This window comes from Melopsittacus undulatus, chromosome 8, assembly GCF_012275295.1.
Source record: "Melopsittacus undulatus isolate bMelUnd1 chromosome 8, bMelUnd1.mat.Z, whole genome shotgun sequence".
Taxonomy (NCBI): Eukaryota; Metazoa; Chordata; class Aves; order Psittaciformes; family Psittaculidae; genus Melopsittacus; species Melopsittacus undulatus.
In genome coordinates this window covers 42,616,716-42,636,648 of record NC_047534.1, presented here as the reverse complement: position 1 = coordinate 42,636,648, position 19,933 = coordinate 42,616,716, and the positions used below count along the sequence as shown (strand labels likewise).

General features: G+C 37.9%; 1 protein-coding gene across 1 annotated transcript in view; it reads left to right on the top strand.

Moving 5' to 3' along the window:
• Window positions 1-19,933, top strand: part of MYO3B (myosin IIIB) — a 129,628-nt gene that overhangs the window by 66,210 nt on the left and 43,485 nt on the right. Inside the window, exons 21-24 of the mRNA XM_034065762.1 lie at window positions 1,758-1,869; window positions 2,803-2,965; window positions 3,665-3,745; window positions 12,772-12,892. Coding sequence (XP_033921653.1) covers window positions 1,758-1,869; window positions 2,803-2,965; window positions 3,665-3,745; window positions 12,772-12,892 — 477 coding nt within the window. The remainder of the gene's footprint in view (window positions 1-1,757; window positions 1,870-2,802; window positions 2,966-3,664; window positions 3,746-12,771; window positions 12,893-19,933) is intronic.

Here is a 19,933-nt window from a genome sequence, read left to right as displayed (position 1 = left end):
GCTGGTTCCCTCAGGACTCACAGATGCATCTCATGAGGCCACATGGTCTTGTGCACTTCAGGTTCCTTAGATGTTCTTGAACCTAATTTTCTCCTACAGTGGTGGTCTTTTGCTCTCCCAGTCCCTGCCGTTGCCTTCTGCAGCTTGGGTGGTGCGGCTGGAGCACTTGCCAGTGAAGACTGAGACAAAAATGTCAGTGAGTACCTTCTTCTCCATATCCCAGGTGACCAGGTCTCTTGTTCACTTCCTTTTATCACCGACATACCAATAGAAGCTTTTCTTGTTGCCCTTGACTCACTTAAATTCTTCATTAGTGTATCATGGGTTTTCAGGTAGGGATTGGTTCATTTATTCTTCATTCAATTTAAACATGTTTGCATTAACTGTTTGCACAATAAGGTTCTTTCACATAATTGTTAGTGGCTGTTCTTTGAAAGGGAATGTGGACAAAAAGTCAACGTTGTTTAGTATGGGCCTGCTCCAAAGGCCACTAAAATTGATCATAATCTTTCCAATGGTTTATCTGAATCAAACAGAAAAAAAGACATCATGCTTAATGAGTCAACAAACCTAATCCCAACTACATAAATCCTAGTGAGTAAAACAATTTATTACATTCATGTGAGGAGTAATTAACTTGTTTTCTCTTTAAAGTAGCTGCTAGTTTTGCTTAACCATCAGCACTGATAAAATCCTTGCTGCAACGGTAGCAATGCGAATTGTTTTAACTGCAAATATATATGACCCCTTCTGGAGGTGTGAAACAAGTAGGTATTCATGCAGTCTGGGCATCTTGCTGTCTGTAAATTAAGATTGATATGAGAGTTGCTTTTACTGTAAACTAATCTTTATTCAGTGTCTGCCTTTCAGCCTCAATAATCAGTCAGTATCACTCTATCATTGTTCTGCCTACCCTGCTGGAGTTGGCCTTTATCTTCACTGAGTGAGGATCCTCAGCCTTCCTATTAAGCATACTGAAAATGGGAAACTACCCCAAGTTCTGTTGATGGGAGTGATCCTGTTACAAACTTAAGAGCCTTGGATTTCTTATGTGGATTTATGCTCTCAAAGAATATCAAGGACATTTAAATTTCTTTGTGAAAAATTATACTAGTAACTAAAATACTGAAAGGTTCTGAAATGCCTTTTTGGGCATTTCTCATAAGAAACAGGCATCAGGTCATGAATAATGTACTTCTGGTGCTTTTCTCTTTCTTTGGTGCTAGAATTTGACTTTTCTCCCACTCATAAATCTATAAGAGCTCATTGAGCACCTCAGGGAGCACATGCTTATTCAATGGGACTTGCAGGCTTAGAGTGAGTTGTAACTGTGCCACACTATGTTTTACATGTTATGCAAATGGTTTTATTTTTGTCTTCATTTCTATTGCTCCAACTTCTAGCACTTTTCCCACTTCTTCCTGTCATTCATTCGTGTGTTCACCTGAAAATTTCAGAGCAACTTTGGGTGTTTCCTAGGTTGCACTGGCTTGTGAAAGACCTTTCTGGATGATTAAACCAACTCAGGAATTCTAGAATGCACCAGATTCTTGTCACCACTATTGTACCAGCTATTTTCCTATGTCATTTGTATGCTCAAATACCCATTTGTGACAGCTGTGTCATGATTTATGAAGAGGACTGAGTATAAGGGTGACTTTAGTCTCTTAGTTCTAGGGATGTGACTCTGAGCTGGAGAAGGACAGTGAAAGAACATCCTGACTGTCAAGTCAATTATTTGTCATTTGGTTTTACAGGTATTACTACCTTGCATTCAAGGCACATGAAACTCCCCTTGGTAGCAGAGAAAACTGTCTTGCCATTTTGGAGAAATCTAAACTAGACAACTGGATTCTTGGGAAAACCAAGGTAGGGGTGCTAACATTTTCTCAAGGATAATATCCTTTTAGCAAAACATACCTAATAATGGTTTGAAAAGTACTGCATGAACAGAAGAGCAAGAAGTTTGCTCCAGTTAGCCTCCTGGGTTACAGAGGTGTGCTCTCAAGCCAGCTGAGCTGGTGCAGCAAGAGGAGGGGTGCATTGGATACCTCCCCAAAGGGCATTCTGCACCTGGCTAACTAGATAGGGGCAGTACCTCTGTCAGTGCCTGCTGAGGTAGTGCTTCCTTGAAATTCTTCCTGCTCTTAATTATGATGTGACTGAAATATCACACTATGGCCCATCCTGTGAGCCTGGTTAGTACATTATCCATTTGTGGAGTTTCAGGGAAGATCCTTCTGGCTCTATTAGGAGCCTTTGTTCATGGTTTAAAATGGAGTGGATGACTTCTGTAAAAAGGATATTATACAGTGTCTTGAGTTGGTTTACCTTGCACAAAGGAAAAACAAGGAGAATTTTCCTGATCAAGACCCAGCTAAAGTGTATGTAAGCATACATAGGATTTGCCATCTGAAGCATAATGTTTCATTATTATGTCTAAAACAAATTCAATCCAGAATTTATCTTCCCACTGTCAAGAAAGGCTACATTTCAAAATTGTTGATACCTGAAAAAATCCCTCCCTTTTTTTTACTATTTAAAGGGGGCAAGCATGTGATTTATTTTTCAATAGGTTGATTATAACAGTGAAATAATAAAATTCTGCAAACACACTGAGAGCAAATATTAGATTCACAAGATTGCTATGATATTAGCAACCAGTATTTTACCAGTTTTCTCAGCAATGGTGCCCTAAAATAAGCTGAAGTAAGACTAAAGAAAAGGCAGAATACAAGAGGTTATGTTACTGCCTGCATGTAATACTGAATTTATTTTTCTTTTTTTTTTGTTCCATTTCAGGTTTTTCTAAAGTATTACCATATAGAACAGTTGAATTTGTTCCTGAGAGAAGTTATAGGAAGGGTCGTGGTCATGCAAGCCTATATCAAGGGATGGCTTGGAGCAAGGAGGTACAAGAAAGTCAAAGAGAAAAGAGAAAATAGTGCTGTTACCATACAGTCAGGTAAATGTTCACATTCCCTATTTCATTCAGTGTTCTTGCATTTCAAGCTGTTAAATTGCATGTATATTATTTATTCATTCATAATAGTTTATTATGAAATCAAAATAACTGGAGGTGCTTTCCTCTTCAGCTAATTGATGCAAATATTATTGATTTACTTCTAAGGTGTCATCTTAGTATTTGGTAATGTCTTTATTTAAATATTTTAGTATTTTGAGTGTGATGCCTGTGCACAAAATTAAAATATTGTTAGGTGTGTCTATGCTAGCATGCAGCACATAAATTAATGCAGTCGTATGCTCCTCCTGCCCCCATGTACACAAAAATCCCAGATAACATACGTGATGGCATGGGCCCAAGAGACTTCCTTATATCCAATTTGGGGAGCTGTGTGAGGAGGGAAGTTCTTGTGCTGGCATGATCATGCACCTTTGCCTTTTTGGGTTAGGACATCAGTGAGCACATGGTGACAATTAAAATTTGGATGAGTGAAGCAGTGTTTGAAGTTGTGGGGATGTGAATTCTGCAGTCGTGAACCAAGAGTTCAACATGTGGGTGGGTGGGGAAGAGGTATTGGGGGTGGGGGATGAAGTGGTTATGGCAGGAGGGATGAAAGTTTCAGCACATCTCTGACTCTGTAGACTCTGTAGCACTTCCTTAAATAAATGTAATTTCCAGCACATGGTTTTGTATTTTTAGCCTGGAGAGGATATGAAGCTCGCAGGAAGTACAAGGAAATAAGGAACAGAAGAACTGATGCTGCTATACATATTCAAGCAGGTAATTAAAACATCGTTTCAATTGCCAACACCTATTCTGATTTCATGTGTTGGTGTTTATAGCCAAGAGAAATATTATACCGTCCAAACAAAAGCTATCACAAGCATTACTTCTGATCATTTGTTCTTCAGTGTGAAATGACACCAGTGACAGGTATCAGGCACTTAAGGCTTTTTGTAATTACTTCTCTGGAAGCAAAACATACTGATTAAAAGCTGTTGAGTTAATTCTTTAAGATTCTTCTGAGCACAGTCAGTGTGATTCAACTGTATTGTAGAGCTGGTAGGAAGCACTGATTTGTTTTGACTGTAAGTGTGGATGGAGGTGCTGGACATGCATTTCTCTGTCTTTGTGTCAGCCCTTATCTTGGCAGGTTGACAGGTTTTTGTTTTGATTGCATGTGGGGTTTGCCAGCTTTGACCAATCTTTTGACTCTCTGCCAGGCTCCTATGCAGCCATATCAATATGAATTTGAATAAACTTTAAAGAGATTACTGGAGGAACAGGCCCATAGGGCTGTGTAGGTCTCTAGTAGAGCGGGGTACCATATGGCACAGAAATCTAGGAACCAGTGCCGTGATCTCAGTAGTGCTTTCAGATGCTGTTAGTACAAGGCAGCTTCCATATAATGCAGTGTAATACACCTTCCCTGTCCAGTTCCAGGTTGAAGGACGGTGGCCACTCAAAAACGAGTTGTAACAAATGTGTTTACAGATAAACCAAAGTACCTTACTTATTCTACCAGCTACCTGTGTTACATTTCCTTAAGCTTTGTCACCTCTTGGTTCTGTATCATAGAGACTAAAGTCAATCTGAAAAAGGTGCGTTCTTGAGTATTCTTTTGATTTGTTCTCAAACAATTTCCAGTAAATTAATTTGTTTTCTTTTTGTCTAAGTTTGCTACTCTGAGATTAAGCTTTTCTGTGACCTTTAGAAGAAACAGAATACAAGACTAATTACAGAAAGGAACAGAGTATCACTAGGATAAAGTAACAATTCGTAGCTTTGCATGCAGACTGCTCTGTGGAGTCATGAACTGTGGCTGTAGGGTTAAATGATGAATATTCTATCAAATGAAGAACCTTCAAGGAGAATTTCTTTCTCCCATTGCAACAAGCACTGAAGGACTGCATAAGTGCTTTCTCCCCTTCTTTCTCTCCTTTGTGTTGTCATTTTCTATTGTTTTCATGATAGCAGAAAGAGTAGATTTCAAAGTACCCCCTGCAACTGTTTTCTGGAGTATTTGCTATATTTAGACTCAACTATATGGGAACATTGATTTCCTGACTTACAACAACCCTTTGCCATAAAAAGGAAAGTGAAACAGTTGACCCATCGCTATCCCACTATTCTTAGTTCCTTAAGAGGAGAGTTACCTCAGTTTCAGTAGGAAGCTGGTGTTTAGCAGTATCACCTCTAGAGTGTAGGAGACATTCTGCCTTGGGGTTTCATGCAGTTTTTCTTGGGTGAGTAGAAGATGCATGCTCATTACTAGCTCTTCAGAGAAAGTGACTGATCTATTCTGCTGTTTGCACACATGGGAGAGATTGAGTTCTGCGTTCCTTCCTGCCATCTCTCAGATGCTGTATTGAACATGGCAGAGCAGAAGCAGTGGGAGTGTACACATACCCTTGAATTTGGACACTTCTGTTGAGCTCTCTGGACCTAATGCTGGAAGAATGCTATTAGCACTCTTCCTATCAACGCACACATTGTCTTGCTTTGTAACCTGGCACTTGACAGTTTCAGTGATCAGCTTGGGTGAATAACATTAGGACTATACAGTTAAGATTGACACAGTGCACCTTCATATTAATTAGGCTGTCTGCCCCTCCTATCTTTGGTGCTGCATTCAAAGGGGTATAGTAATAATCCTCAACACATTTTTGTCTGCCTTTGGAAACCTGTGTCTAGGACTTCTTATTTGAAAATTCTTCTTATGCACATTTTCTCTTCTCTACATGCTAATTATTCTGTGTTTCAAATCAAAGCTCATGCTTGCTAATGGTAGCCACCATTTTCCAGGTTTTAAAACACCTTGACAGTCTTTCTATTGTTTACATTACATTACATTGTCCAAGTGCCTAGTGACATTGAGGCAAAAGCAACTCCAAACCTCTCTTCCCTGCACATCTTATAATGTGATTGCGTAGTTCCAGGCAGCTTTTCAGTAAAATTGAGTATGACCACCTTTGTATTTATTTATTGTTAGGAACTATTTCAGGCAGTGAGATGGATTGTTTGCATTTGTCATTCAGACATTAGAGAAACCATACAATTAAAATATATGTACTTCTCTCCTCTTTCCCTTCCCCCCACCCCCTGCCCAAGCAGGCCTTGAAATTTAGGAAGCATTTGGCTTACATGTTTCTACAGAACAGCGCATATTGAAATTTGTTTTCCTTTCATCTCTTTCCCAATAAAAGCAGCCGCTCGGCTTATCCCTTTAGCTTCCTCAGAACTTCCTTTCAGAATTCCCGATCTATTACAGCACATTCACATACCAGAAACAAGATGCCTTTTCATGCTGTCAACCTTTTTCATCTGAAATGTAAATTAATTCTTGCTGGTACGCTTTGACAGAGATCAAAGTAGGGGTATTAACCTTATTGGGCCTTCTCTTCATCAGAATCAGTTCCAAAGACTGCAAGGGTAGTGTTAGGAGGCCAGTCTTCACTGTTATCTATGGCCCTCCTCCAGGCAGTCCTCTGTCTACAAGTCAGCATTTCAAAGGCGCTGATTTCTTTTGTAAATGACCTTACCATTACTTTAAACTGTGTGAAAAATGATTTGCCTGAATAATTCTTGCAGGATTATCCTGCTCATTTTAATTGTGGGGGGACTTCATTCAGATTCCAGGATATTGTTTAAGTGGTTTTGACAGCAAGTGATCATAGCCTGATATAAAGGAGGAACACAGCTCCTGATTGGAAACCTCTTGACTTGTTCAGATTGTTCATTTCTTGCAAGTCAGTCTTTGAGGTAGACTGCATTTGCATTTTAAAAATAAACAGATGCCTTTCAAATACATGAGCTGGTGGTCTGGAGATCTCTGTGGGCCCAGCAGCTCACTACCCATTGAAGAAATGTTGGAAGAAAAAACAAACTTATGAAAAAAACCAACCCTCACAATATACATGAGGATACAATTCCTGAGTGTATTATATGAAAAAAAAAAGTAATTCTTTCAGATGGGGGAAAACACCCCTGCTAGAAAACAAAATATTTGTGAATTTAAAATAGGTGGGGAAGAAAAAGCTATGCTACTTCAGCATATCCACATCACAGGTCCTCAGAATACACAGATGTTATTAGACTCATGGCAAGAATGGTAGACAGTGTACACAAGGTCTTTCCTGCTTCTTCCAGTCACATTTTTCCAGTCTGTGAAGGTCAGAAAACTAATTTTTAACTTGGAGGTGAATTGTAAAGAATGATTTTGTGTGAAGTATTTGAGTTAACAATACTTTGCACTTCTGAGTATTTCTGTATAATTGGGTTTTGCATTGTTTGGATTTTAGTCTACATAAAGGAAAATATTTTGTTAAAATAATTTTCTTTTTTAAAATTATGTTGCCACACACACAGCTGGTTTAAATCAGTGTATATCCACTGAATTATCTGACTGAAATGTTGCTGCACTGATTTACCTCGCATGCAAGACTCATTTGTTATTTCTTTGTATTAGAATAATGCATTAATTAGAATTTAAAGCAACAGATAATACAATTATAAAAGTATGTTTTCCAGTTCTGATAACATGCAGTGTGACTGTCATCCCAAAAGACTTACATGAGGATTTTAATCTGGTTTGTGAACTGATGTTGCCAAAATGCCAAATGAGTGGTGCATGCGATTCACTTAGATCCAAGGTGACATCACTGAATTCATTTTAATTAGGCCCACTTTAGCCATCTGGAATATACTGTGCAGCTCTGGTCAGGACTGAGTTTAACTATGCTTCCAGAGGTGAAAGGAAAATGACTAATCCATTGAGCCACCATCTCCTCCTCCAACACGTGCTCACACATTCACCATATGTCACATTGCATTGGAAAATTCTTTATCAAGAACTCAAGATTTGGGCTTTTTTTTTATGTATATATTTATATATATATAAAAGGTGATGGATGTTCAGGAGGAAACCAGATGAAGGAAATCCTTTGTGAATTGCTTGCTTTCTGTAGCTTGTGCCCATACAGGTTTGCTCACTATTTACATCTAACTTGTGCTTCTGGCAAAATTTACTCCATTATAATAATAATAAAAACAGAGGACGAGAGAACAGCTGTAATTCACTATTTTACATTTACAAGAAATGTCAGCTTTTAATAAAAGTGTTACCTTCAGGATTTTTAACAGCAAAGTTTTAACATTGGCTTCAGTAGAAGACAAGGAAATATTTCTTGAAGACCCTATATTTATCTGTCTATTTATATCATTGTGCACGTGTGTGTACATCTATTGAGCTAATACTGTTATATAGATCTAAGAATTACATGAGTAAAATGTTCCAAAAACTTCTAAGCACCTTATACATATATCTAAAAATATTTTTATTTTCATGAAAATAACAACCATTAAGTCACAGATCCAGTTTTACACTTTTTATATCATTACTTTTCTTCCTTTTAATTACATTGTCAGTGTAAGAACCATTGAAGAGATGTATGTGTTTCTCTTAATGACAGCTGAACTGACTCATTCTATTATCTTGATTTCACATTCAGGATAAACGAGGCTGGTTTGTACAGGCTGCACAGCTCTGTAACTCTTCTGTCTCTGTGTTCTGTGCTAGCTGAGGGCATCCAGTAATCCTTTACTATTAGTATTTATCTCCAATAACCATTAAAATCCTGCTGCTCATGTGCAGGAAACATGTTAGGAAAAGTGGGAAGATCTTATGGTTTTGAAGTATGAGGTCCTATATTCTATCCCCATCTCTGAGCTAAGCTCTGTCAATGTAAGTACATCTGCATTTCCTTTGGTTTACTCTTCTGCTTTCGAGGAGGTGAAAAGGAGATCATTCTTGCCAGTTTTCATGCCCTTGATAAGATCAGGAAGGGACAACAATGTACATTGTCCAACAACATGTTGGAAAATCTATTCCTTTCCCTTGCTAATGTTGACAAAGAGTTTCACAGTCATCTTTGTTTTTTTTTTTTCTTTGACCAAGTCTCACAATCAGAGACTGCATGGTAATTTAAAACCCTGTATCCAAGTGGTGATGGACATCAGTGACACCAGTCCTAATGGCAGCCTTGGTGAGTCTTCCTAATAGTCACTGATTACTACTAATAGTGGCTGATTGTATATGAGAACTCATGACTTGCTTTCTCATAATGCTTCTGCCACAGAACTTGAAAGTTTTTTTCTGCTGTTAAACAGGAATCACTCAGTATCCATCAAGAGTGAGAGATGAAAGAGAGGAGGCATTCATGGGACCCAGCAAAGGATGTCACTCTCCGTCCCTTTTACTGTTCATTGGAATTAATTTGGCATGCAGTGAAGAATCAGATTTATAGGCTCCAAATCCTCTCAGATGTTGTTAGTTAAGCTGCTGAATGCTCTTTTAACTGAGCAAATTAAGAAAGTGATATGCTGTTCATAGCAAATCAACCTCTGATTACCAACTAGCATGATATCTTGCAATGCAAACATCAGCTTTCCTTTCCAAGTTGCTGTTATATGATATTTTACCTGATACTATAGATTAAAAGTTGTCTGCCCAGAAAATACCTGGTTAACATGATTTTTTTACAACTGAGAACGAATCCTTCTGCTGTTTAAAGAACTATTTCATCTCCTTTCTTTATACTTCTAGTATAGACCTGTGATCATTTAGCTTTGATCTTTTCACATTGTGCTTCACAATTTGCTCTGTAACTATATATTTCCTATGGGAATCAGAAGGAAAATGCCTGGACTTTTCCTATCTGGAATTGTGCGACATTGTGTGTAATGTATATGCCTTGGTACTTAGGCCTTAAAATAAAGGCTTTTTAACTGCAAGGCACCAAGCTTCAGACTCCTTGAGGTAAATATATTCTTGGTTTGCAAGGTGCTGGAGCTGGCAGCAAACTTACTTTGTGTGAGAACTGATCAGTACACAAAGTAAAAAATGTATATGTGGCATATAAACATTTAACACCAAGTTACTAATAGGAATGCTAAAATTAAGTTCAGTTCCTATGTTGCTTTGCAGATCCTCTCATCTTTGGCTATGTAAAGATTAGGGTTAAAGATACTGTTGCTGGAAAGTTTGGAATATAGACTGCATAAAGTGAAAATGAGGTGACAGCTGGTAATCATTCTTCTTCAATGATGCAGTGATTGTTCATGGAGCAGTAGCAACATGAGTCTGCTAATTTCACACTCTTTGAGCCAAGTGCTTAGTGTCAAAACCACCACCAGTCAGTAATGCAAATTGCTGTGATGGAGCAGCTTCTCAGCCTCTCAGACTCCCCCAGTAGAATTCTTTGCATATGTATTTCTTTTGAAATGTTATAGATCCAGTTAATAAATGTTGAAAAGATGCAGCCCTACTAATGCTCAATGAAGCTTTTGAGAGACAAGTTTGTTTACTTTGCTAGTTCAGTTATCCCATGAGTAAAAGGGAAAGTAGGAAAAATACAGCCATTTACCTGTCAGATTTAAGGTATTCTGGAAGAATGTTAGAAAGCAGCTTGCAGAAAGGTTAAGTTGAAGAGGAGCTGATTTTGAAAATATATATGAAAACAAAAGACAAGGTAAAAACTGTGTTTATTAAATCAGATATAGCAGATTTTGTGTAGTGAATGAGAGAAAGACCAAAACAGTTATACTGACATTGGTAAGAGTCTCTGGGAAACAGAACTTAAAAAAATAAAATCACAGTAGATATCAGGGTTGATTTTAAAGACACACACACATATGTAATGAACTACTTCAAAGTTGAGAAATTGCTGAAGATAAACCTGAAGTTTATGTTATTAGTCCATTTGATTCGGTGCTTCTTTATAGTAGACCATCCACTGACTGACACTCAGCATGTTTCAGCAGCAGAGAGGTGGCTGCTGGCCAGCTGTCTCTGCCGCCAGTGCTGGAGTAGGCTCCTTGTCTGGTCAGTAGGGGATAGTTAAGAATTGGAAGCCTGACCACATAGGCCAAGTGAATGCTTGCCTCATCTCCACCAGATAAGCAGACTTTTCCAGTCGGATTATTAAGGGCAGAAAGTTCCTCAGCCTCATGATACCTGAGCTTTATATTCAGTACAACACCTCAGCCCAAGTTCTGTCATGCCTTCTGTAAAGTGAATGGTTGTTTATTTTAGTAACCTCTCATTAAAAGGCATTTTTTGCCGCTTCTTACTCTGGAAACTTCTGCAGCACTAAAATGCTTGGATTGTTATGGTGCATTGAAAATCACAGCTTGAACTAGTCAGATAGTTTTAATTTTCTTATATTGAACAAATAAGTGCAACACCACATATTTTTGAGGAGGTAGGTGGCTGAAAAGATGACCATTAACGCTATACTGGAAATAAATAGAAAAGAAGGGATTAGTCACAGCACTTTCCTAAGGGAAAGAGCAGATGCAGTCAGAGTAGCTCTATTTTGTTTCCTCCACTATCTTTTCATTACACACACACACAAAAAACCAACCCAATCATGAATGAATACAAGTAGTTAAATGGAAGAAAAGTGAAATCAATCAATGATCTCATAATCTGGTAATAATTGAGGGACTGCAAATTCTACAGGGTCTTTATTCTCTGTTGTGTAGGTAATGCGTATTCTTGGTGTTTTGATAAAATCAGAGGTGTGAATACAGGGAAAACTTGTTAATCTTCTAATCAACTTCTCAGTTTTCAATGTATTCAATAACATATATTTATTCTACCTCCCAATTTCCCATTGTACCCTGATCCTACATGAGGTTTCCCTAGACCACATTTCTGTGCCTATTCTACATCCCACTTTAATATTTAACCCTGGACTCTGCTGACAAGAGGGCTGTTCTCCTTTGTGTATTAGTCCCCAGACTGACTCTGCTTTTGCGTATGTTTAGTGTGCTTAAAAGCTTTTTCTGGGTAGGGATTTTTTGTCTTCAAAATCGTATTTCCTGATCTTAGGTCCAGTTTTCTTTTACATACTGTCTCACTGTTTAAATTGCAGTCCTGCTAGACTAATAAACAGCTCCAGCTCCTTTCCCTCACTACCCTCAGCCTTCTTAATCAGCAACTGCTTGTTGTACACTTCAGCTACGGCACTGATACTCTACTTACCATCTTCATTACTCAGCGCTCTCTCGCCTTTTCTCAAGGTATTTCTACTTAAAATAATGCTTGAAATAAAACGTACAAGAAATAAAATTTAAAATCTGTGGGTTTAAGTGTAGATTGCTATACTTTTTAGTCTTTTGTCCTAAGTGCAGTAGTATTGCTGTCTGTGGTTTGTGCTGGAGCTTTATCTCTAACTGCTCACAGGTATCAAGAATTCAGGTGAATTTATGTTGGATAAAATTACAGAAGTAATTAAGTTACTTAGACACCCATATCCAGAGACAGTGCATAGAATAAAGGATGTAGGTATGTTCAAAATGTCATTCGTGGCCATTTTCTTTGCCATTTTATTTTCTAAGTTTTAATTGAATGTGTCTGTTTCTATCCTCATCCCCCACACTAAAAGCAGGTAAAACTTCTGATTCTGTAAAATTCTGATATGCTCAAATCATGGGAATTGTGATTAGAGAAGGTGTTTGGGGAATGATTTTCTACTATGTATTTTAATACATTCTAAGTCAGAGTCAGGTTTAAATCTGATGTGCTCATTTCAAGGCCTGTCTTCCTTGCTAGGTCCAATATAATTTTCAGCTGTTGTTAACTTTGCAAACATTACAGCCACCCCTGTGTGGTGCTGACTGTTCTTTGTGTCCACTGGTTCAGTTAAAGTTGAGGACATTCAGCTCGGTACTGCAGAGCCAGGTGCTGCTCTGTGTTTTAGGCTCTGCAGAATTTTTCTCTGATTTGTAACTGTGTTTTTTAGCTTTCAGGGGGTACATTGCTCGTAAAAACTACACAAGATTGAAAAACAGCCCTGGTTACGTGGCAGATCCTCAGCTTAAGAGCAGCTGTTCTACTTCTGAATTTGGCTGTGAAGAGCACTGGTGAGTTGAATCCTTTGCTGTCTATTGCCTAACAAAAGTAGTTTTCCAAACAGTGAGATCTGAAAGGAGCAGGCATGTCATCCTGATTCAGCTAGCAATTAGGGAATCTGCCATTTTCTGAGGATGAGCACCTGTAGGTTAGCCACTCAGCATTCTCCCAGTTAACATAGATTTACTTGCAGTGATGTTTGTCCTGGGTTGCTCTCCTGTTTCTGTGCACTTCTCAGGAGTACCCAGAATACCATAGACTGTGGTATAAGATAGCAAAAAGAACTATAAAAAGCAAATGGACAAGTCTGACAGAAAGCCTGGTAATACTGTAAATTGTAATAGTGGTACCCTCCTCTTTATAGAGGAAGGGTATTTTAACCTTCCTTACCAATGGAGTCACCTCAGACAAATATCCCCCCTGATGCTTCCTTGGGTATGAGAGGCAAGAGGGATTTGTTACATCTTTAGCCGTTGTCCCTCCAGCAGTGTTCAAGGAGAGGTGACTGCATTTGCTTGATTAATCCCTTTGATTAACAAGTTTCAGTGACTAACTGTTATGAGATCTCTCTTGCTATGGCATGGACAGAAGGACATCTCAGTGCTGTTCCAGTCTTTATTTTTGTTATATGCTTCTTATATAGCATATAAATGCAGCTTCTGTTACACTTCTGAAGAGTTCTCTGGAGAAATCAATAACTTTTTTGACTATAACTAGATAATGTTATTACATTAATAAGGGGGGTTTTTTTAATAACCATTGAACTTCTCCAAAATTATATTTCTTTCTCTGTGTATGCTCATAACATTGAGTTACATTAACTTTCATGCTAATTTTGATTGATTTAGATTGAATAATGTCTGCTACATGATCTGGTGCATTATTACAGGATATTGTTAGTATAGGATATTATTATTATTATTATTATTATTATACATAGATTATTCAGTTTTAATCGCCTGCATTCTTGTAGGTTAATAGCGATCCAGAATCTTTTCCTTGCAATATTCTGTTTTCAGCAAGAAAAGTTTCAAGCCAAATTCTAAGTAAATAAATAAATAAATAGATGGGTTTAGTAATTATTTTCAGGGAAAGAATAAGCCCACTGCAGTTTGCCATTTTTGGGTTACCTTACTGTTTACTGGGGTAATGAGTTTCTTAGTTTATTATTCCCTTCATATCACAGAATCACAGAATCCCAAGGGTTGGAAGGGACCTCAAAAGATCATCTAGTCCAACCCCCCTGCAAGAACAGGGTAACCTAGAGTACATCACACAGGAACTTGTCCAGGCGGGCCTTGAATATCTCCAATGTAGGAGACTCCACAACCCCCCTGGGCAACCTGTTCCAGTGCTCTGTCACTCTTACAGTAAAGAAGTTCTTCCTGATGCATGCAGCTCCCTCTGTCTCTTAAGTAGTTAAGGGCTATGTATCTTGTGTTCTCTTTAGAACTATTGATGATGGCATTGTCATTTGTTCTCCAGTCTGCACTGATGGCTAAAAGCAAGAGCTAATAAGCTATTATCAGTTTTATTTGGCATCCTAAATTATAATTATTTACAATACAAATAGGCTTTTTTTTTCTTCTTTTTAGAGTCACCTGAGCTTGTTTGGAGGCACATAGCCACTTTAAACTTTTTCCTTCATCTGTTTTATGTGTATCTAAACAAAATAGTTTTCTTCTGGTTTTGCATTAGACTGTTTCTGGAATTCCTTGTTGCTCTCCAAGCAAATGTATTTTTCTGGTTTAGGTACAGCTTGCTTAATTGCACATCCCTTGAGACTCACAAAGATTTTATGGTTCAGTAACTGTTAAGGTGAATTTGGGCTCTATGAAGCACAAATATACAGACCTATAAAGACATTCAGTCACCAAACTCACTGAAATCAATGTCTAAATGCCTTTAGATATCTGGCCTGAAGGTGCTCATGTAAAATACATTGGCCATTCAGGTCTTGCACCAGTCCTGTTTCTATGTGCAATCAGACAGATAAATAAATTAATTCCTTCTTTTGCCTGGAGTTGCTAAACTGACATTACTGCTGGCAGTTCTCAAGTCTAACCCACTCCCCCCCAAAAAAATATTGCAGTTTATTTGCCTACTCTGATAAATTTCTCAGCAGTGGCCTCAGGTTCCAGTGATTTCAGTGAAACTTGAAAATGTTCAACATTTTACAGGTGATATTCATAATCTTAGGACTAAATCTGATAACTTACTTCCCATGAATCAAACCTCACTTGCACATGTAGCTGTTACTGGGCAGTTGTGTATTAAGCATTCATCTGTTCAGTCACACAGGAAACTTGTAGGAAGTAGGAAGGCTGCTGAATAATAGTGCAGATGTTTAGCACAGTAGCTGGTAATCTGTCCCTAGAGAAGACAGCCTCACTGTGGCTTCACATACTGTGGGTCTAAGGTATAAAATAATAAAATATTCTTTTATCTTAATTGCATTTAATTTAAGTTCTTTTCTTTCTCCCTCTCCACCCCCTAACTGGTAGTTTTGGAAAAATAAAATTAAGCTGAAGGGTATTCAGGATCAGAAGGCAAAATCATTTACAGTTCTGTTCTTTGGTATGCACAGGAATGTAACTGTACATTGAAATGTATGACAACCTGCTGCTTTTTCAAAGATCTATCAAAAAAGAGAACTTACAGTATTGTAATACATATAGGACTCCGTTTTACTAAGTAATGAATTTCAAAGTGTTCAGAAGAAATGAGTGCTTTTAAAAAAAACTTGAATTCCTTCAAGGAAATTGAATCTCTACGACTTGTGCACACTCTTCAGTCAGTGAATGAAGGATGTAAGCAAACTCCAACTAACACATCCTTTTTTAACACATTTAATTAAATGCACACATCAGTTCATTTAACATTGTGTGTTAAATGTTTCCTGCATTTACATGCTTAACTTGAAAACCAGTATTAACTGTGCTCAAATACAAAAATACAAATAGAAGTAATTAAAGACTCATTAAGAATTGGAAAATAGGAATAGAAATAGGTACAGGAAAATAATGTAAATGTTAGTAGGGAAGTAGCTTTGTGACACTGAAGATATGTTTTTCCATTCAGTTCCACTGAGCTGTGAAGTTGCCCGTGACTCCTTCTACCAAAAAAGGGTCATAGGATTAATTGTCCACCTGGGAGACTGACACTATGTCTGAATTCTACCCCCTGAAATGCAGTCTGTGTATGCAACACTTGCCAAGCCTTTTCTTGACATCCTCAACCACTGAGAGGAGCCTGCAGGCCTGCATGGTATGAAGTAACCGAATCACAATCAAACCGTTTCCCAAGGTAGCTTACTGAAAAATTTAAAAGGGCAGACTTATTTATAGAGCTAAACACAGTCAAGACTAAATTCAAATGAGGAAACTGAAAACCTTTCAGAGCCTTTTTTACAACCTTGCTGAAGAACAGATTTGCCATTCTGCAGAGAACCAAATAGACATCAGAGAAGGGAAGAGTATGACAGGATCTCCTCTCTCATGAGGCCAGAGTGGACACCTGTCTCACCTCATATCTGCCTCCATTTTACAATTGATCATTGCATGAAATCAAAGTTGCTGCGTTTTTCAGTGTCATAGCTATAATTTCAAGTTATTATTAGGAATCTCTTGAGCTAATTAGGAATAGTATGTAGAGAAAGGAGAAGTAATTTTCTAAAACATCCTGTGATTTTTAACTTGTTAGACTGACAAATCTCTAGTGAATATATTGTTCATAAATGTTCTTGTTCTTAGCAGGATAACCTACAGTTTAGTGACTAAGGACCTTAATCCATGCTACGTTGTTCATGTTCTTGTTCAGAGCTCTCATCCTCAAGTATCTTTAAATCCCTTTAGAATCTCATCAAAGCATCTGTAACCTGCCTATTCCACCATCTTCTTATTCATTTCCCTCCCAAATGAAAATTGTGTTAAATAATACTGATCTGATACTTACCTAGGAAAATGCTTCTGTATTGTTCTTTTTTCCCTCTAGCTCACAGAACTGTAGCTCACTAATGCTGAACATCACAATGCAAGTTAGCTATATGTACATGATCAGCAGCCTTATACTATGTAGTACAGCAGAAAGAATGCTTTCTACATAGCAACTTTGTTACACATTAGATATGTCTGTAGCTATAACTGGATATCAGTGAGTATCCCTTGCTCCTTTGTGTCCTTATGGAGCTCTGTGTCTTCAGGATGCATGTTAGAACATGAACAGCAGTTTATACTTCTGGGTTGAATTAATTGTGATTTTTCTCCTAACATCTTTCACTTTTTAGCTACTTGGTGTCATGTTCACACTGTGATCAGTGTAGGTTATCTGAAACCATTCCTTTTAGTAAAGCTCTTGACATTCACATGAGACTTAGGTAATCAAGATTGGATAATAAAGCCTGAACAAAACTACACAGGTATTCCAATTCACGTGTTTGGAAAGTTATTAACAAAGCTGTGTTCTACAAGAAATATGCATCAGGAATGGGCCTGTTTCTACTCATTAATGGCTTGACTTTGATCACTAAATTTGTATCAGTACTACATGAGTTAAAATCTGATAACTAAATTTATATCAGTACTAGGTGAGCAATGATTGCAAAGGTTTAAAATGGCAGGATTAGAATTAAAAACAGAGGTACATAGAATGAAAATGAAATTAATATCGGTCAGTAATGGCACCCTCTTCCAAATTTTACATGGGGTAGTAGCAGTGAGGATACATACTATCTCCTATAGTGCATCATAACATTTTCACATCATCGTCAAGACTTCAGTTAGTGTAATATAAAATAAGCAAGAAAATAAGCAAGTCCCTCAACAACAACAAAAAAATTGATCACTTATCTCTATAAACCAAGATAAGGGGAGATCTCTAAGGGAGATGGAAAACTGAGGTACCTGTGGTATAATTTCTCCAACCGTGATAGGCTGATGTGAAGAGGAAAGAAACAAACTATTCTCCACTGAAAATCAGGCAAGAAATAACTGAGTTGCATTGCAGCACAGGAGAATTAGGTTAGACATCAAGAAAAGCTCACTGATGGTAAGCTGAGTTAGGCCCTATGTAGGTTACCTTGGTGTCACGGTTTAACGCCAGCCAGCAACTGCGTACCATGCAGCTGCTTGCTCACTCCGAAGTTTTGAAGTCTCCATCACTGTAGGTTTTTAAATCAGCTTAGACAAATTTATGACAACCCCCAAAAAAAACCAAACTAGTAGGAGTAGATGATTTTTATCTGAAAATGGTGATGGCTTAGGTGATCTGCTAAGGTTCTTTTTCTGATTTATAAATACAGAGTTACTTCTCAAAATGTAACATCTCCCAGCCAGTGGACTTGGCACTGGAAGTCAGCCACTTTTATAACATCTTAATGCCAGCAGCCACTGCTGCACTAAGAGTAGGGAGTAAGTATAAAAACTGTCCCAGAGGAGTACTCCTTGGGTCAGCTGTATTCACACAGCATTGTCTCTGTGCCTGAGAAAAAGAACAATGATCATGTATAAAAGTCTTGCAATGCTGGAGGCCCATTGAAGCAGCATGCAATGTGGATTCACCTACATGGAAGCTGGCGGGTTAGCACGTAAACATGATATGCTGTATATCACTGAGAGCAGAGATTAAACATGATTTCAGTTCACATGAGCTTAGACCCACACAGAAACTGTGTGAATTAAACTTTTCATCAAAAAACTCTTCTATTATCTGCTCTGCTTTGACTCAATCTGCAGCTTGACTCTTACTAAAGTGAGGTTCACTCCATCAGTCAATAACAAAACTTTCACTGGATTGTTTTGATTAAAAGAAAATCATTATGTTAGTGTGCTTTGATTCTTCATGGATAGCTGCTTAAAAGGGCTGCATTTCCACATTTTAGTTGTTTGCTTTTTGTCAGAATCTCCAGATGAATGGCATCAGGTCCTGGTGATTTACTGCTTACAGCTTTCTCACTTTGCTCCATAATTTCCTCCTTAGATAATTTCAGTTTCTGTCCACAGAGACTGAACACTGTGTGCGATTTCTTGTGTAAATCAGCTTTTGAATATGACTTTCCATTTCTTTCCACAGTAAAGGCTGTTAGAAAAGACATTCTGCTTTCCTTTGATTGCTTCACTTTTCTATTTGTAATCGTAGCTTACGTTAGGTTTATTGCTTGTGATAGAAATAGCTGGGTGATCTGCAGTTCATGTGGCACACAGTGGAACCCATTGGGCCTGATTCTGCCCTCATGCAAAGTTCTAATTACTTTACAGTTCATAAGTTCAAATAATTACTCATGATTCATAAAGATGTAAATGGAAATTTGGGCACAATTTTTTAGTGTAATCACTTTTTTTTCTTCCTCCCCATCCCTTTGGAATTTTTCACCTACCCATGCTGGAATGATTATTTTTTTTTTTGTTCAGGTATACATTATTTTTGCAAAATGAGCTGTATTCTTTCTAGTGGAATATCCAGCAGTATTTCTAAGATTTTTAAAGGCATTTAAATGACTAAAGTCTGAATTCCATTACTTGCTCTCATAATGGCCTGGATAACTCCAAAACTAGCTGGTTTTCTCCAGCATAAATTAGTCTGCACTACTAGTTTTATGCTGCTATGGTGTGACTGCTTTCAGTGCTAAGGATAGTGTGGCTATACACTATACAGATGTGTAGAAAAACCCTAAGAATCAGTGTTTCTTTTTTTGTCAATGTTACTTATTAATTGAGTGATTTTTAGACGGTCTATATGTGCAGACTGAGGCGCATTATAGCTCACTAGCTGAGCATTTCAGGAGCAAATGGCTGTATTGCCTGACTGAAGCCAGGCACATGAACCTGGGTCTCTTGCACCTTTCCCAGGTAAATGTGCTGAGAGGATCTCATCTCTCTGACCCAAACACTGCTTTCATGCAAATGTTGAAAATAAGCATTTTTTGAAACCATAGGACAAACAGTTTCTTCAAAGACAGCTAAAAATACCCTGCACCTCAAAATCAGCCTCAAACGCTGCATTTGAGAACGTCAGCTAACATCACTGATTGGCTCATATGAAGTAACTACTGCTAT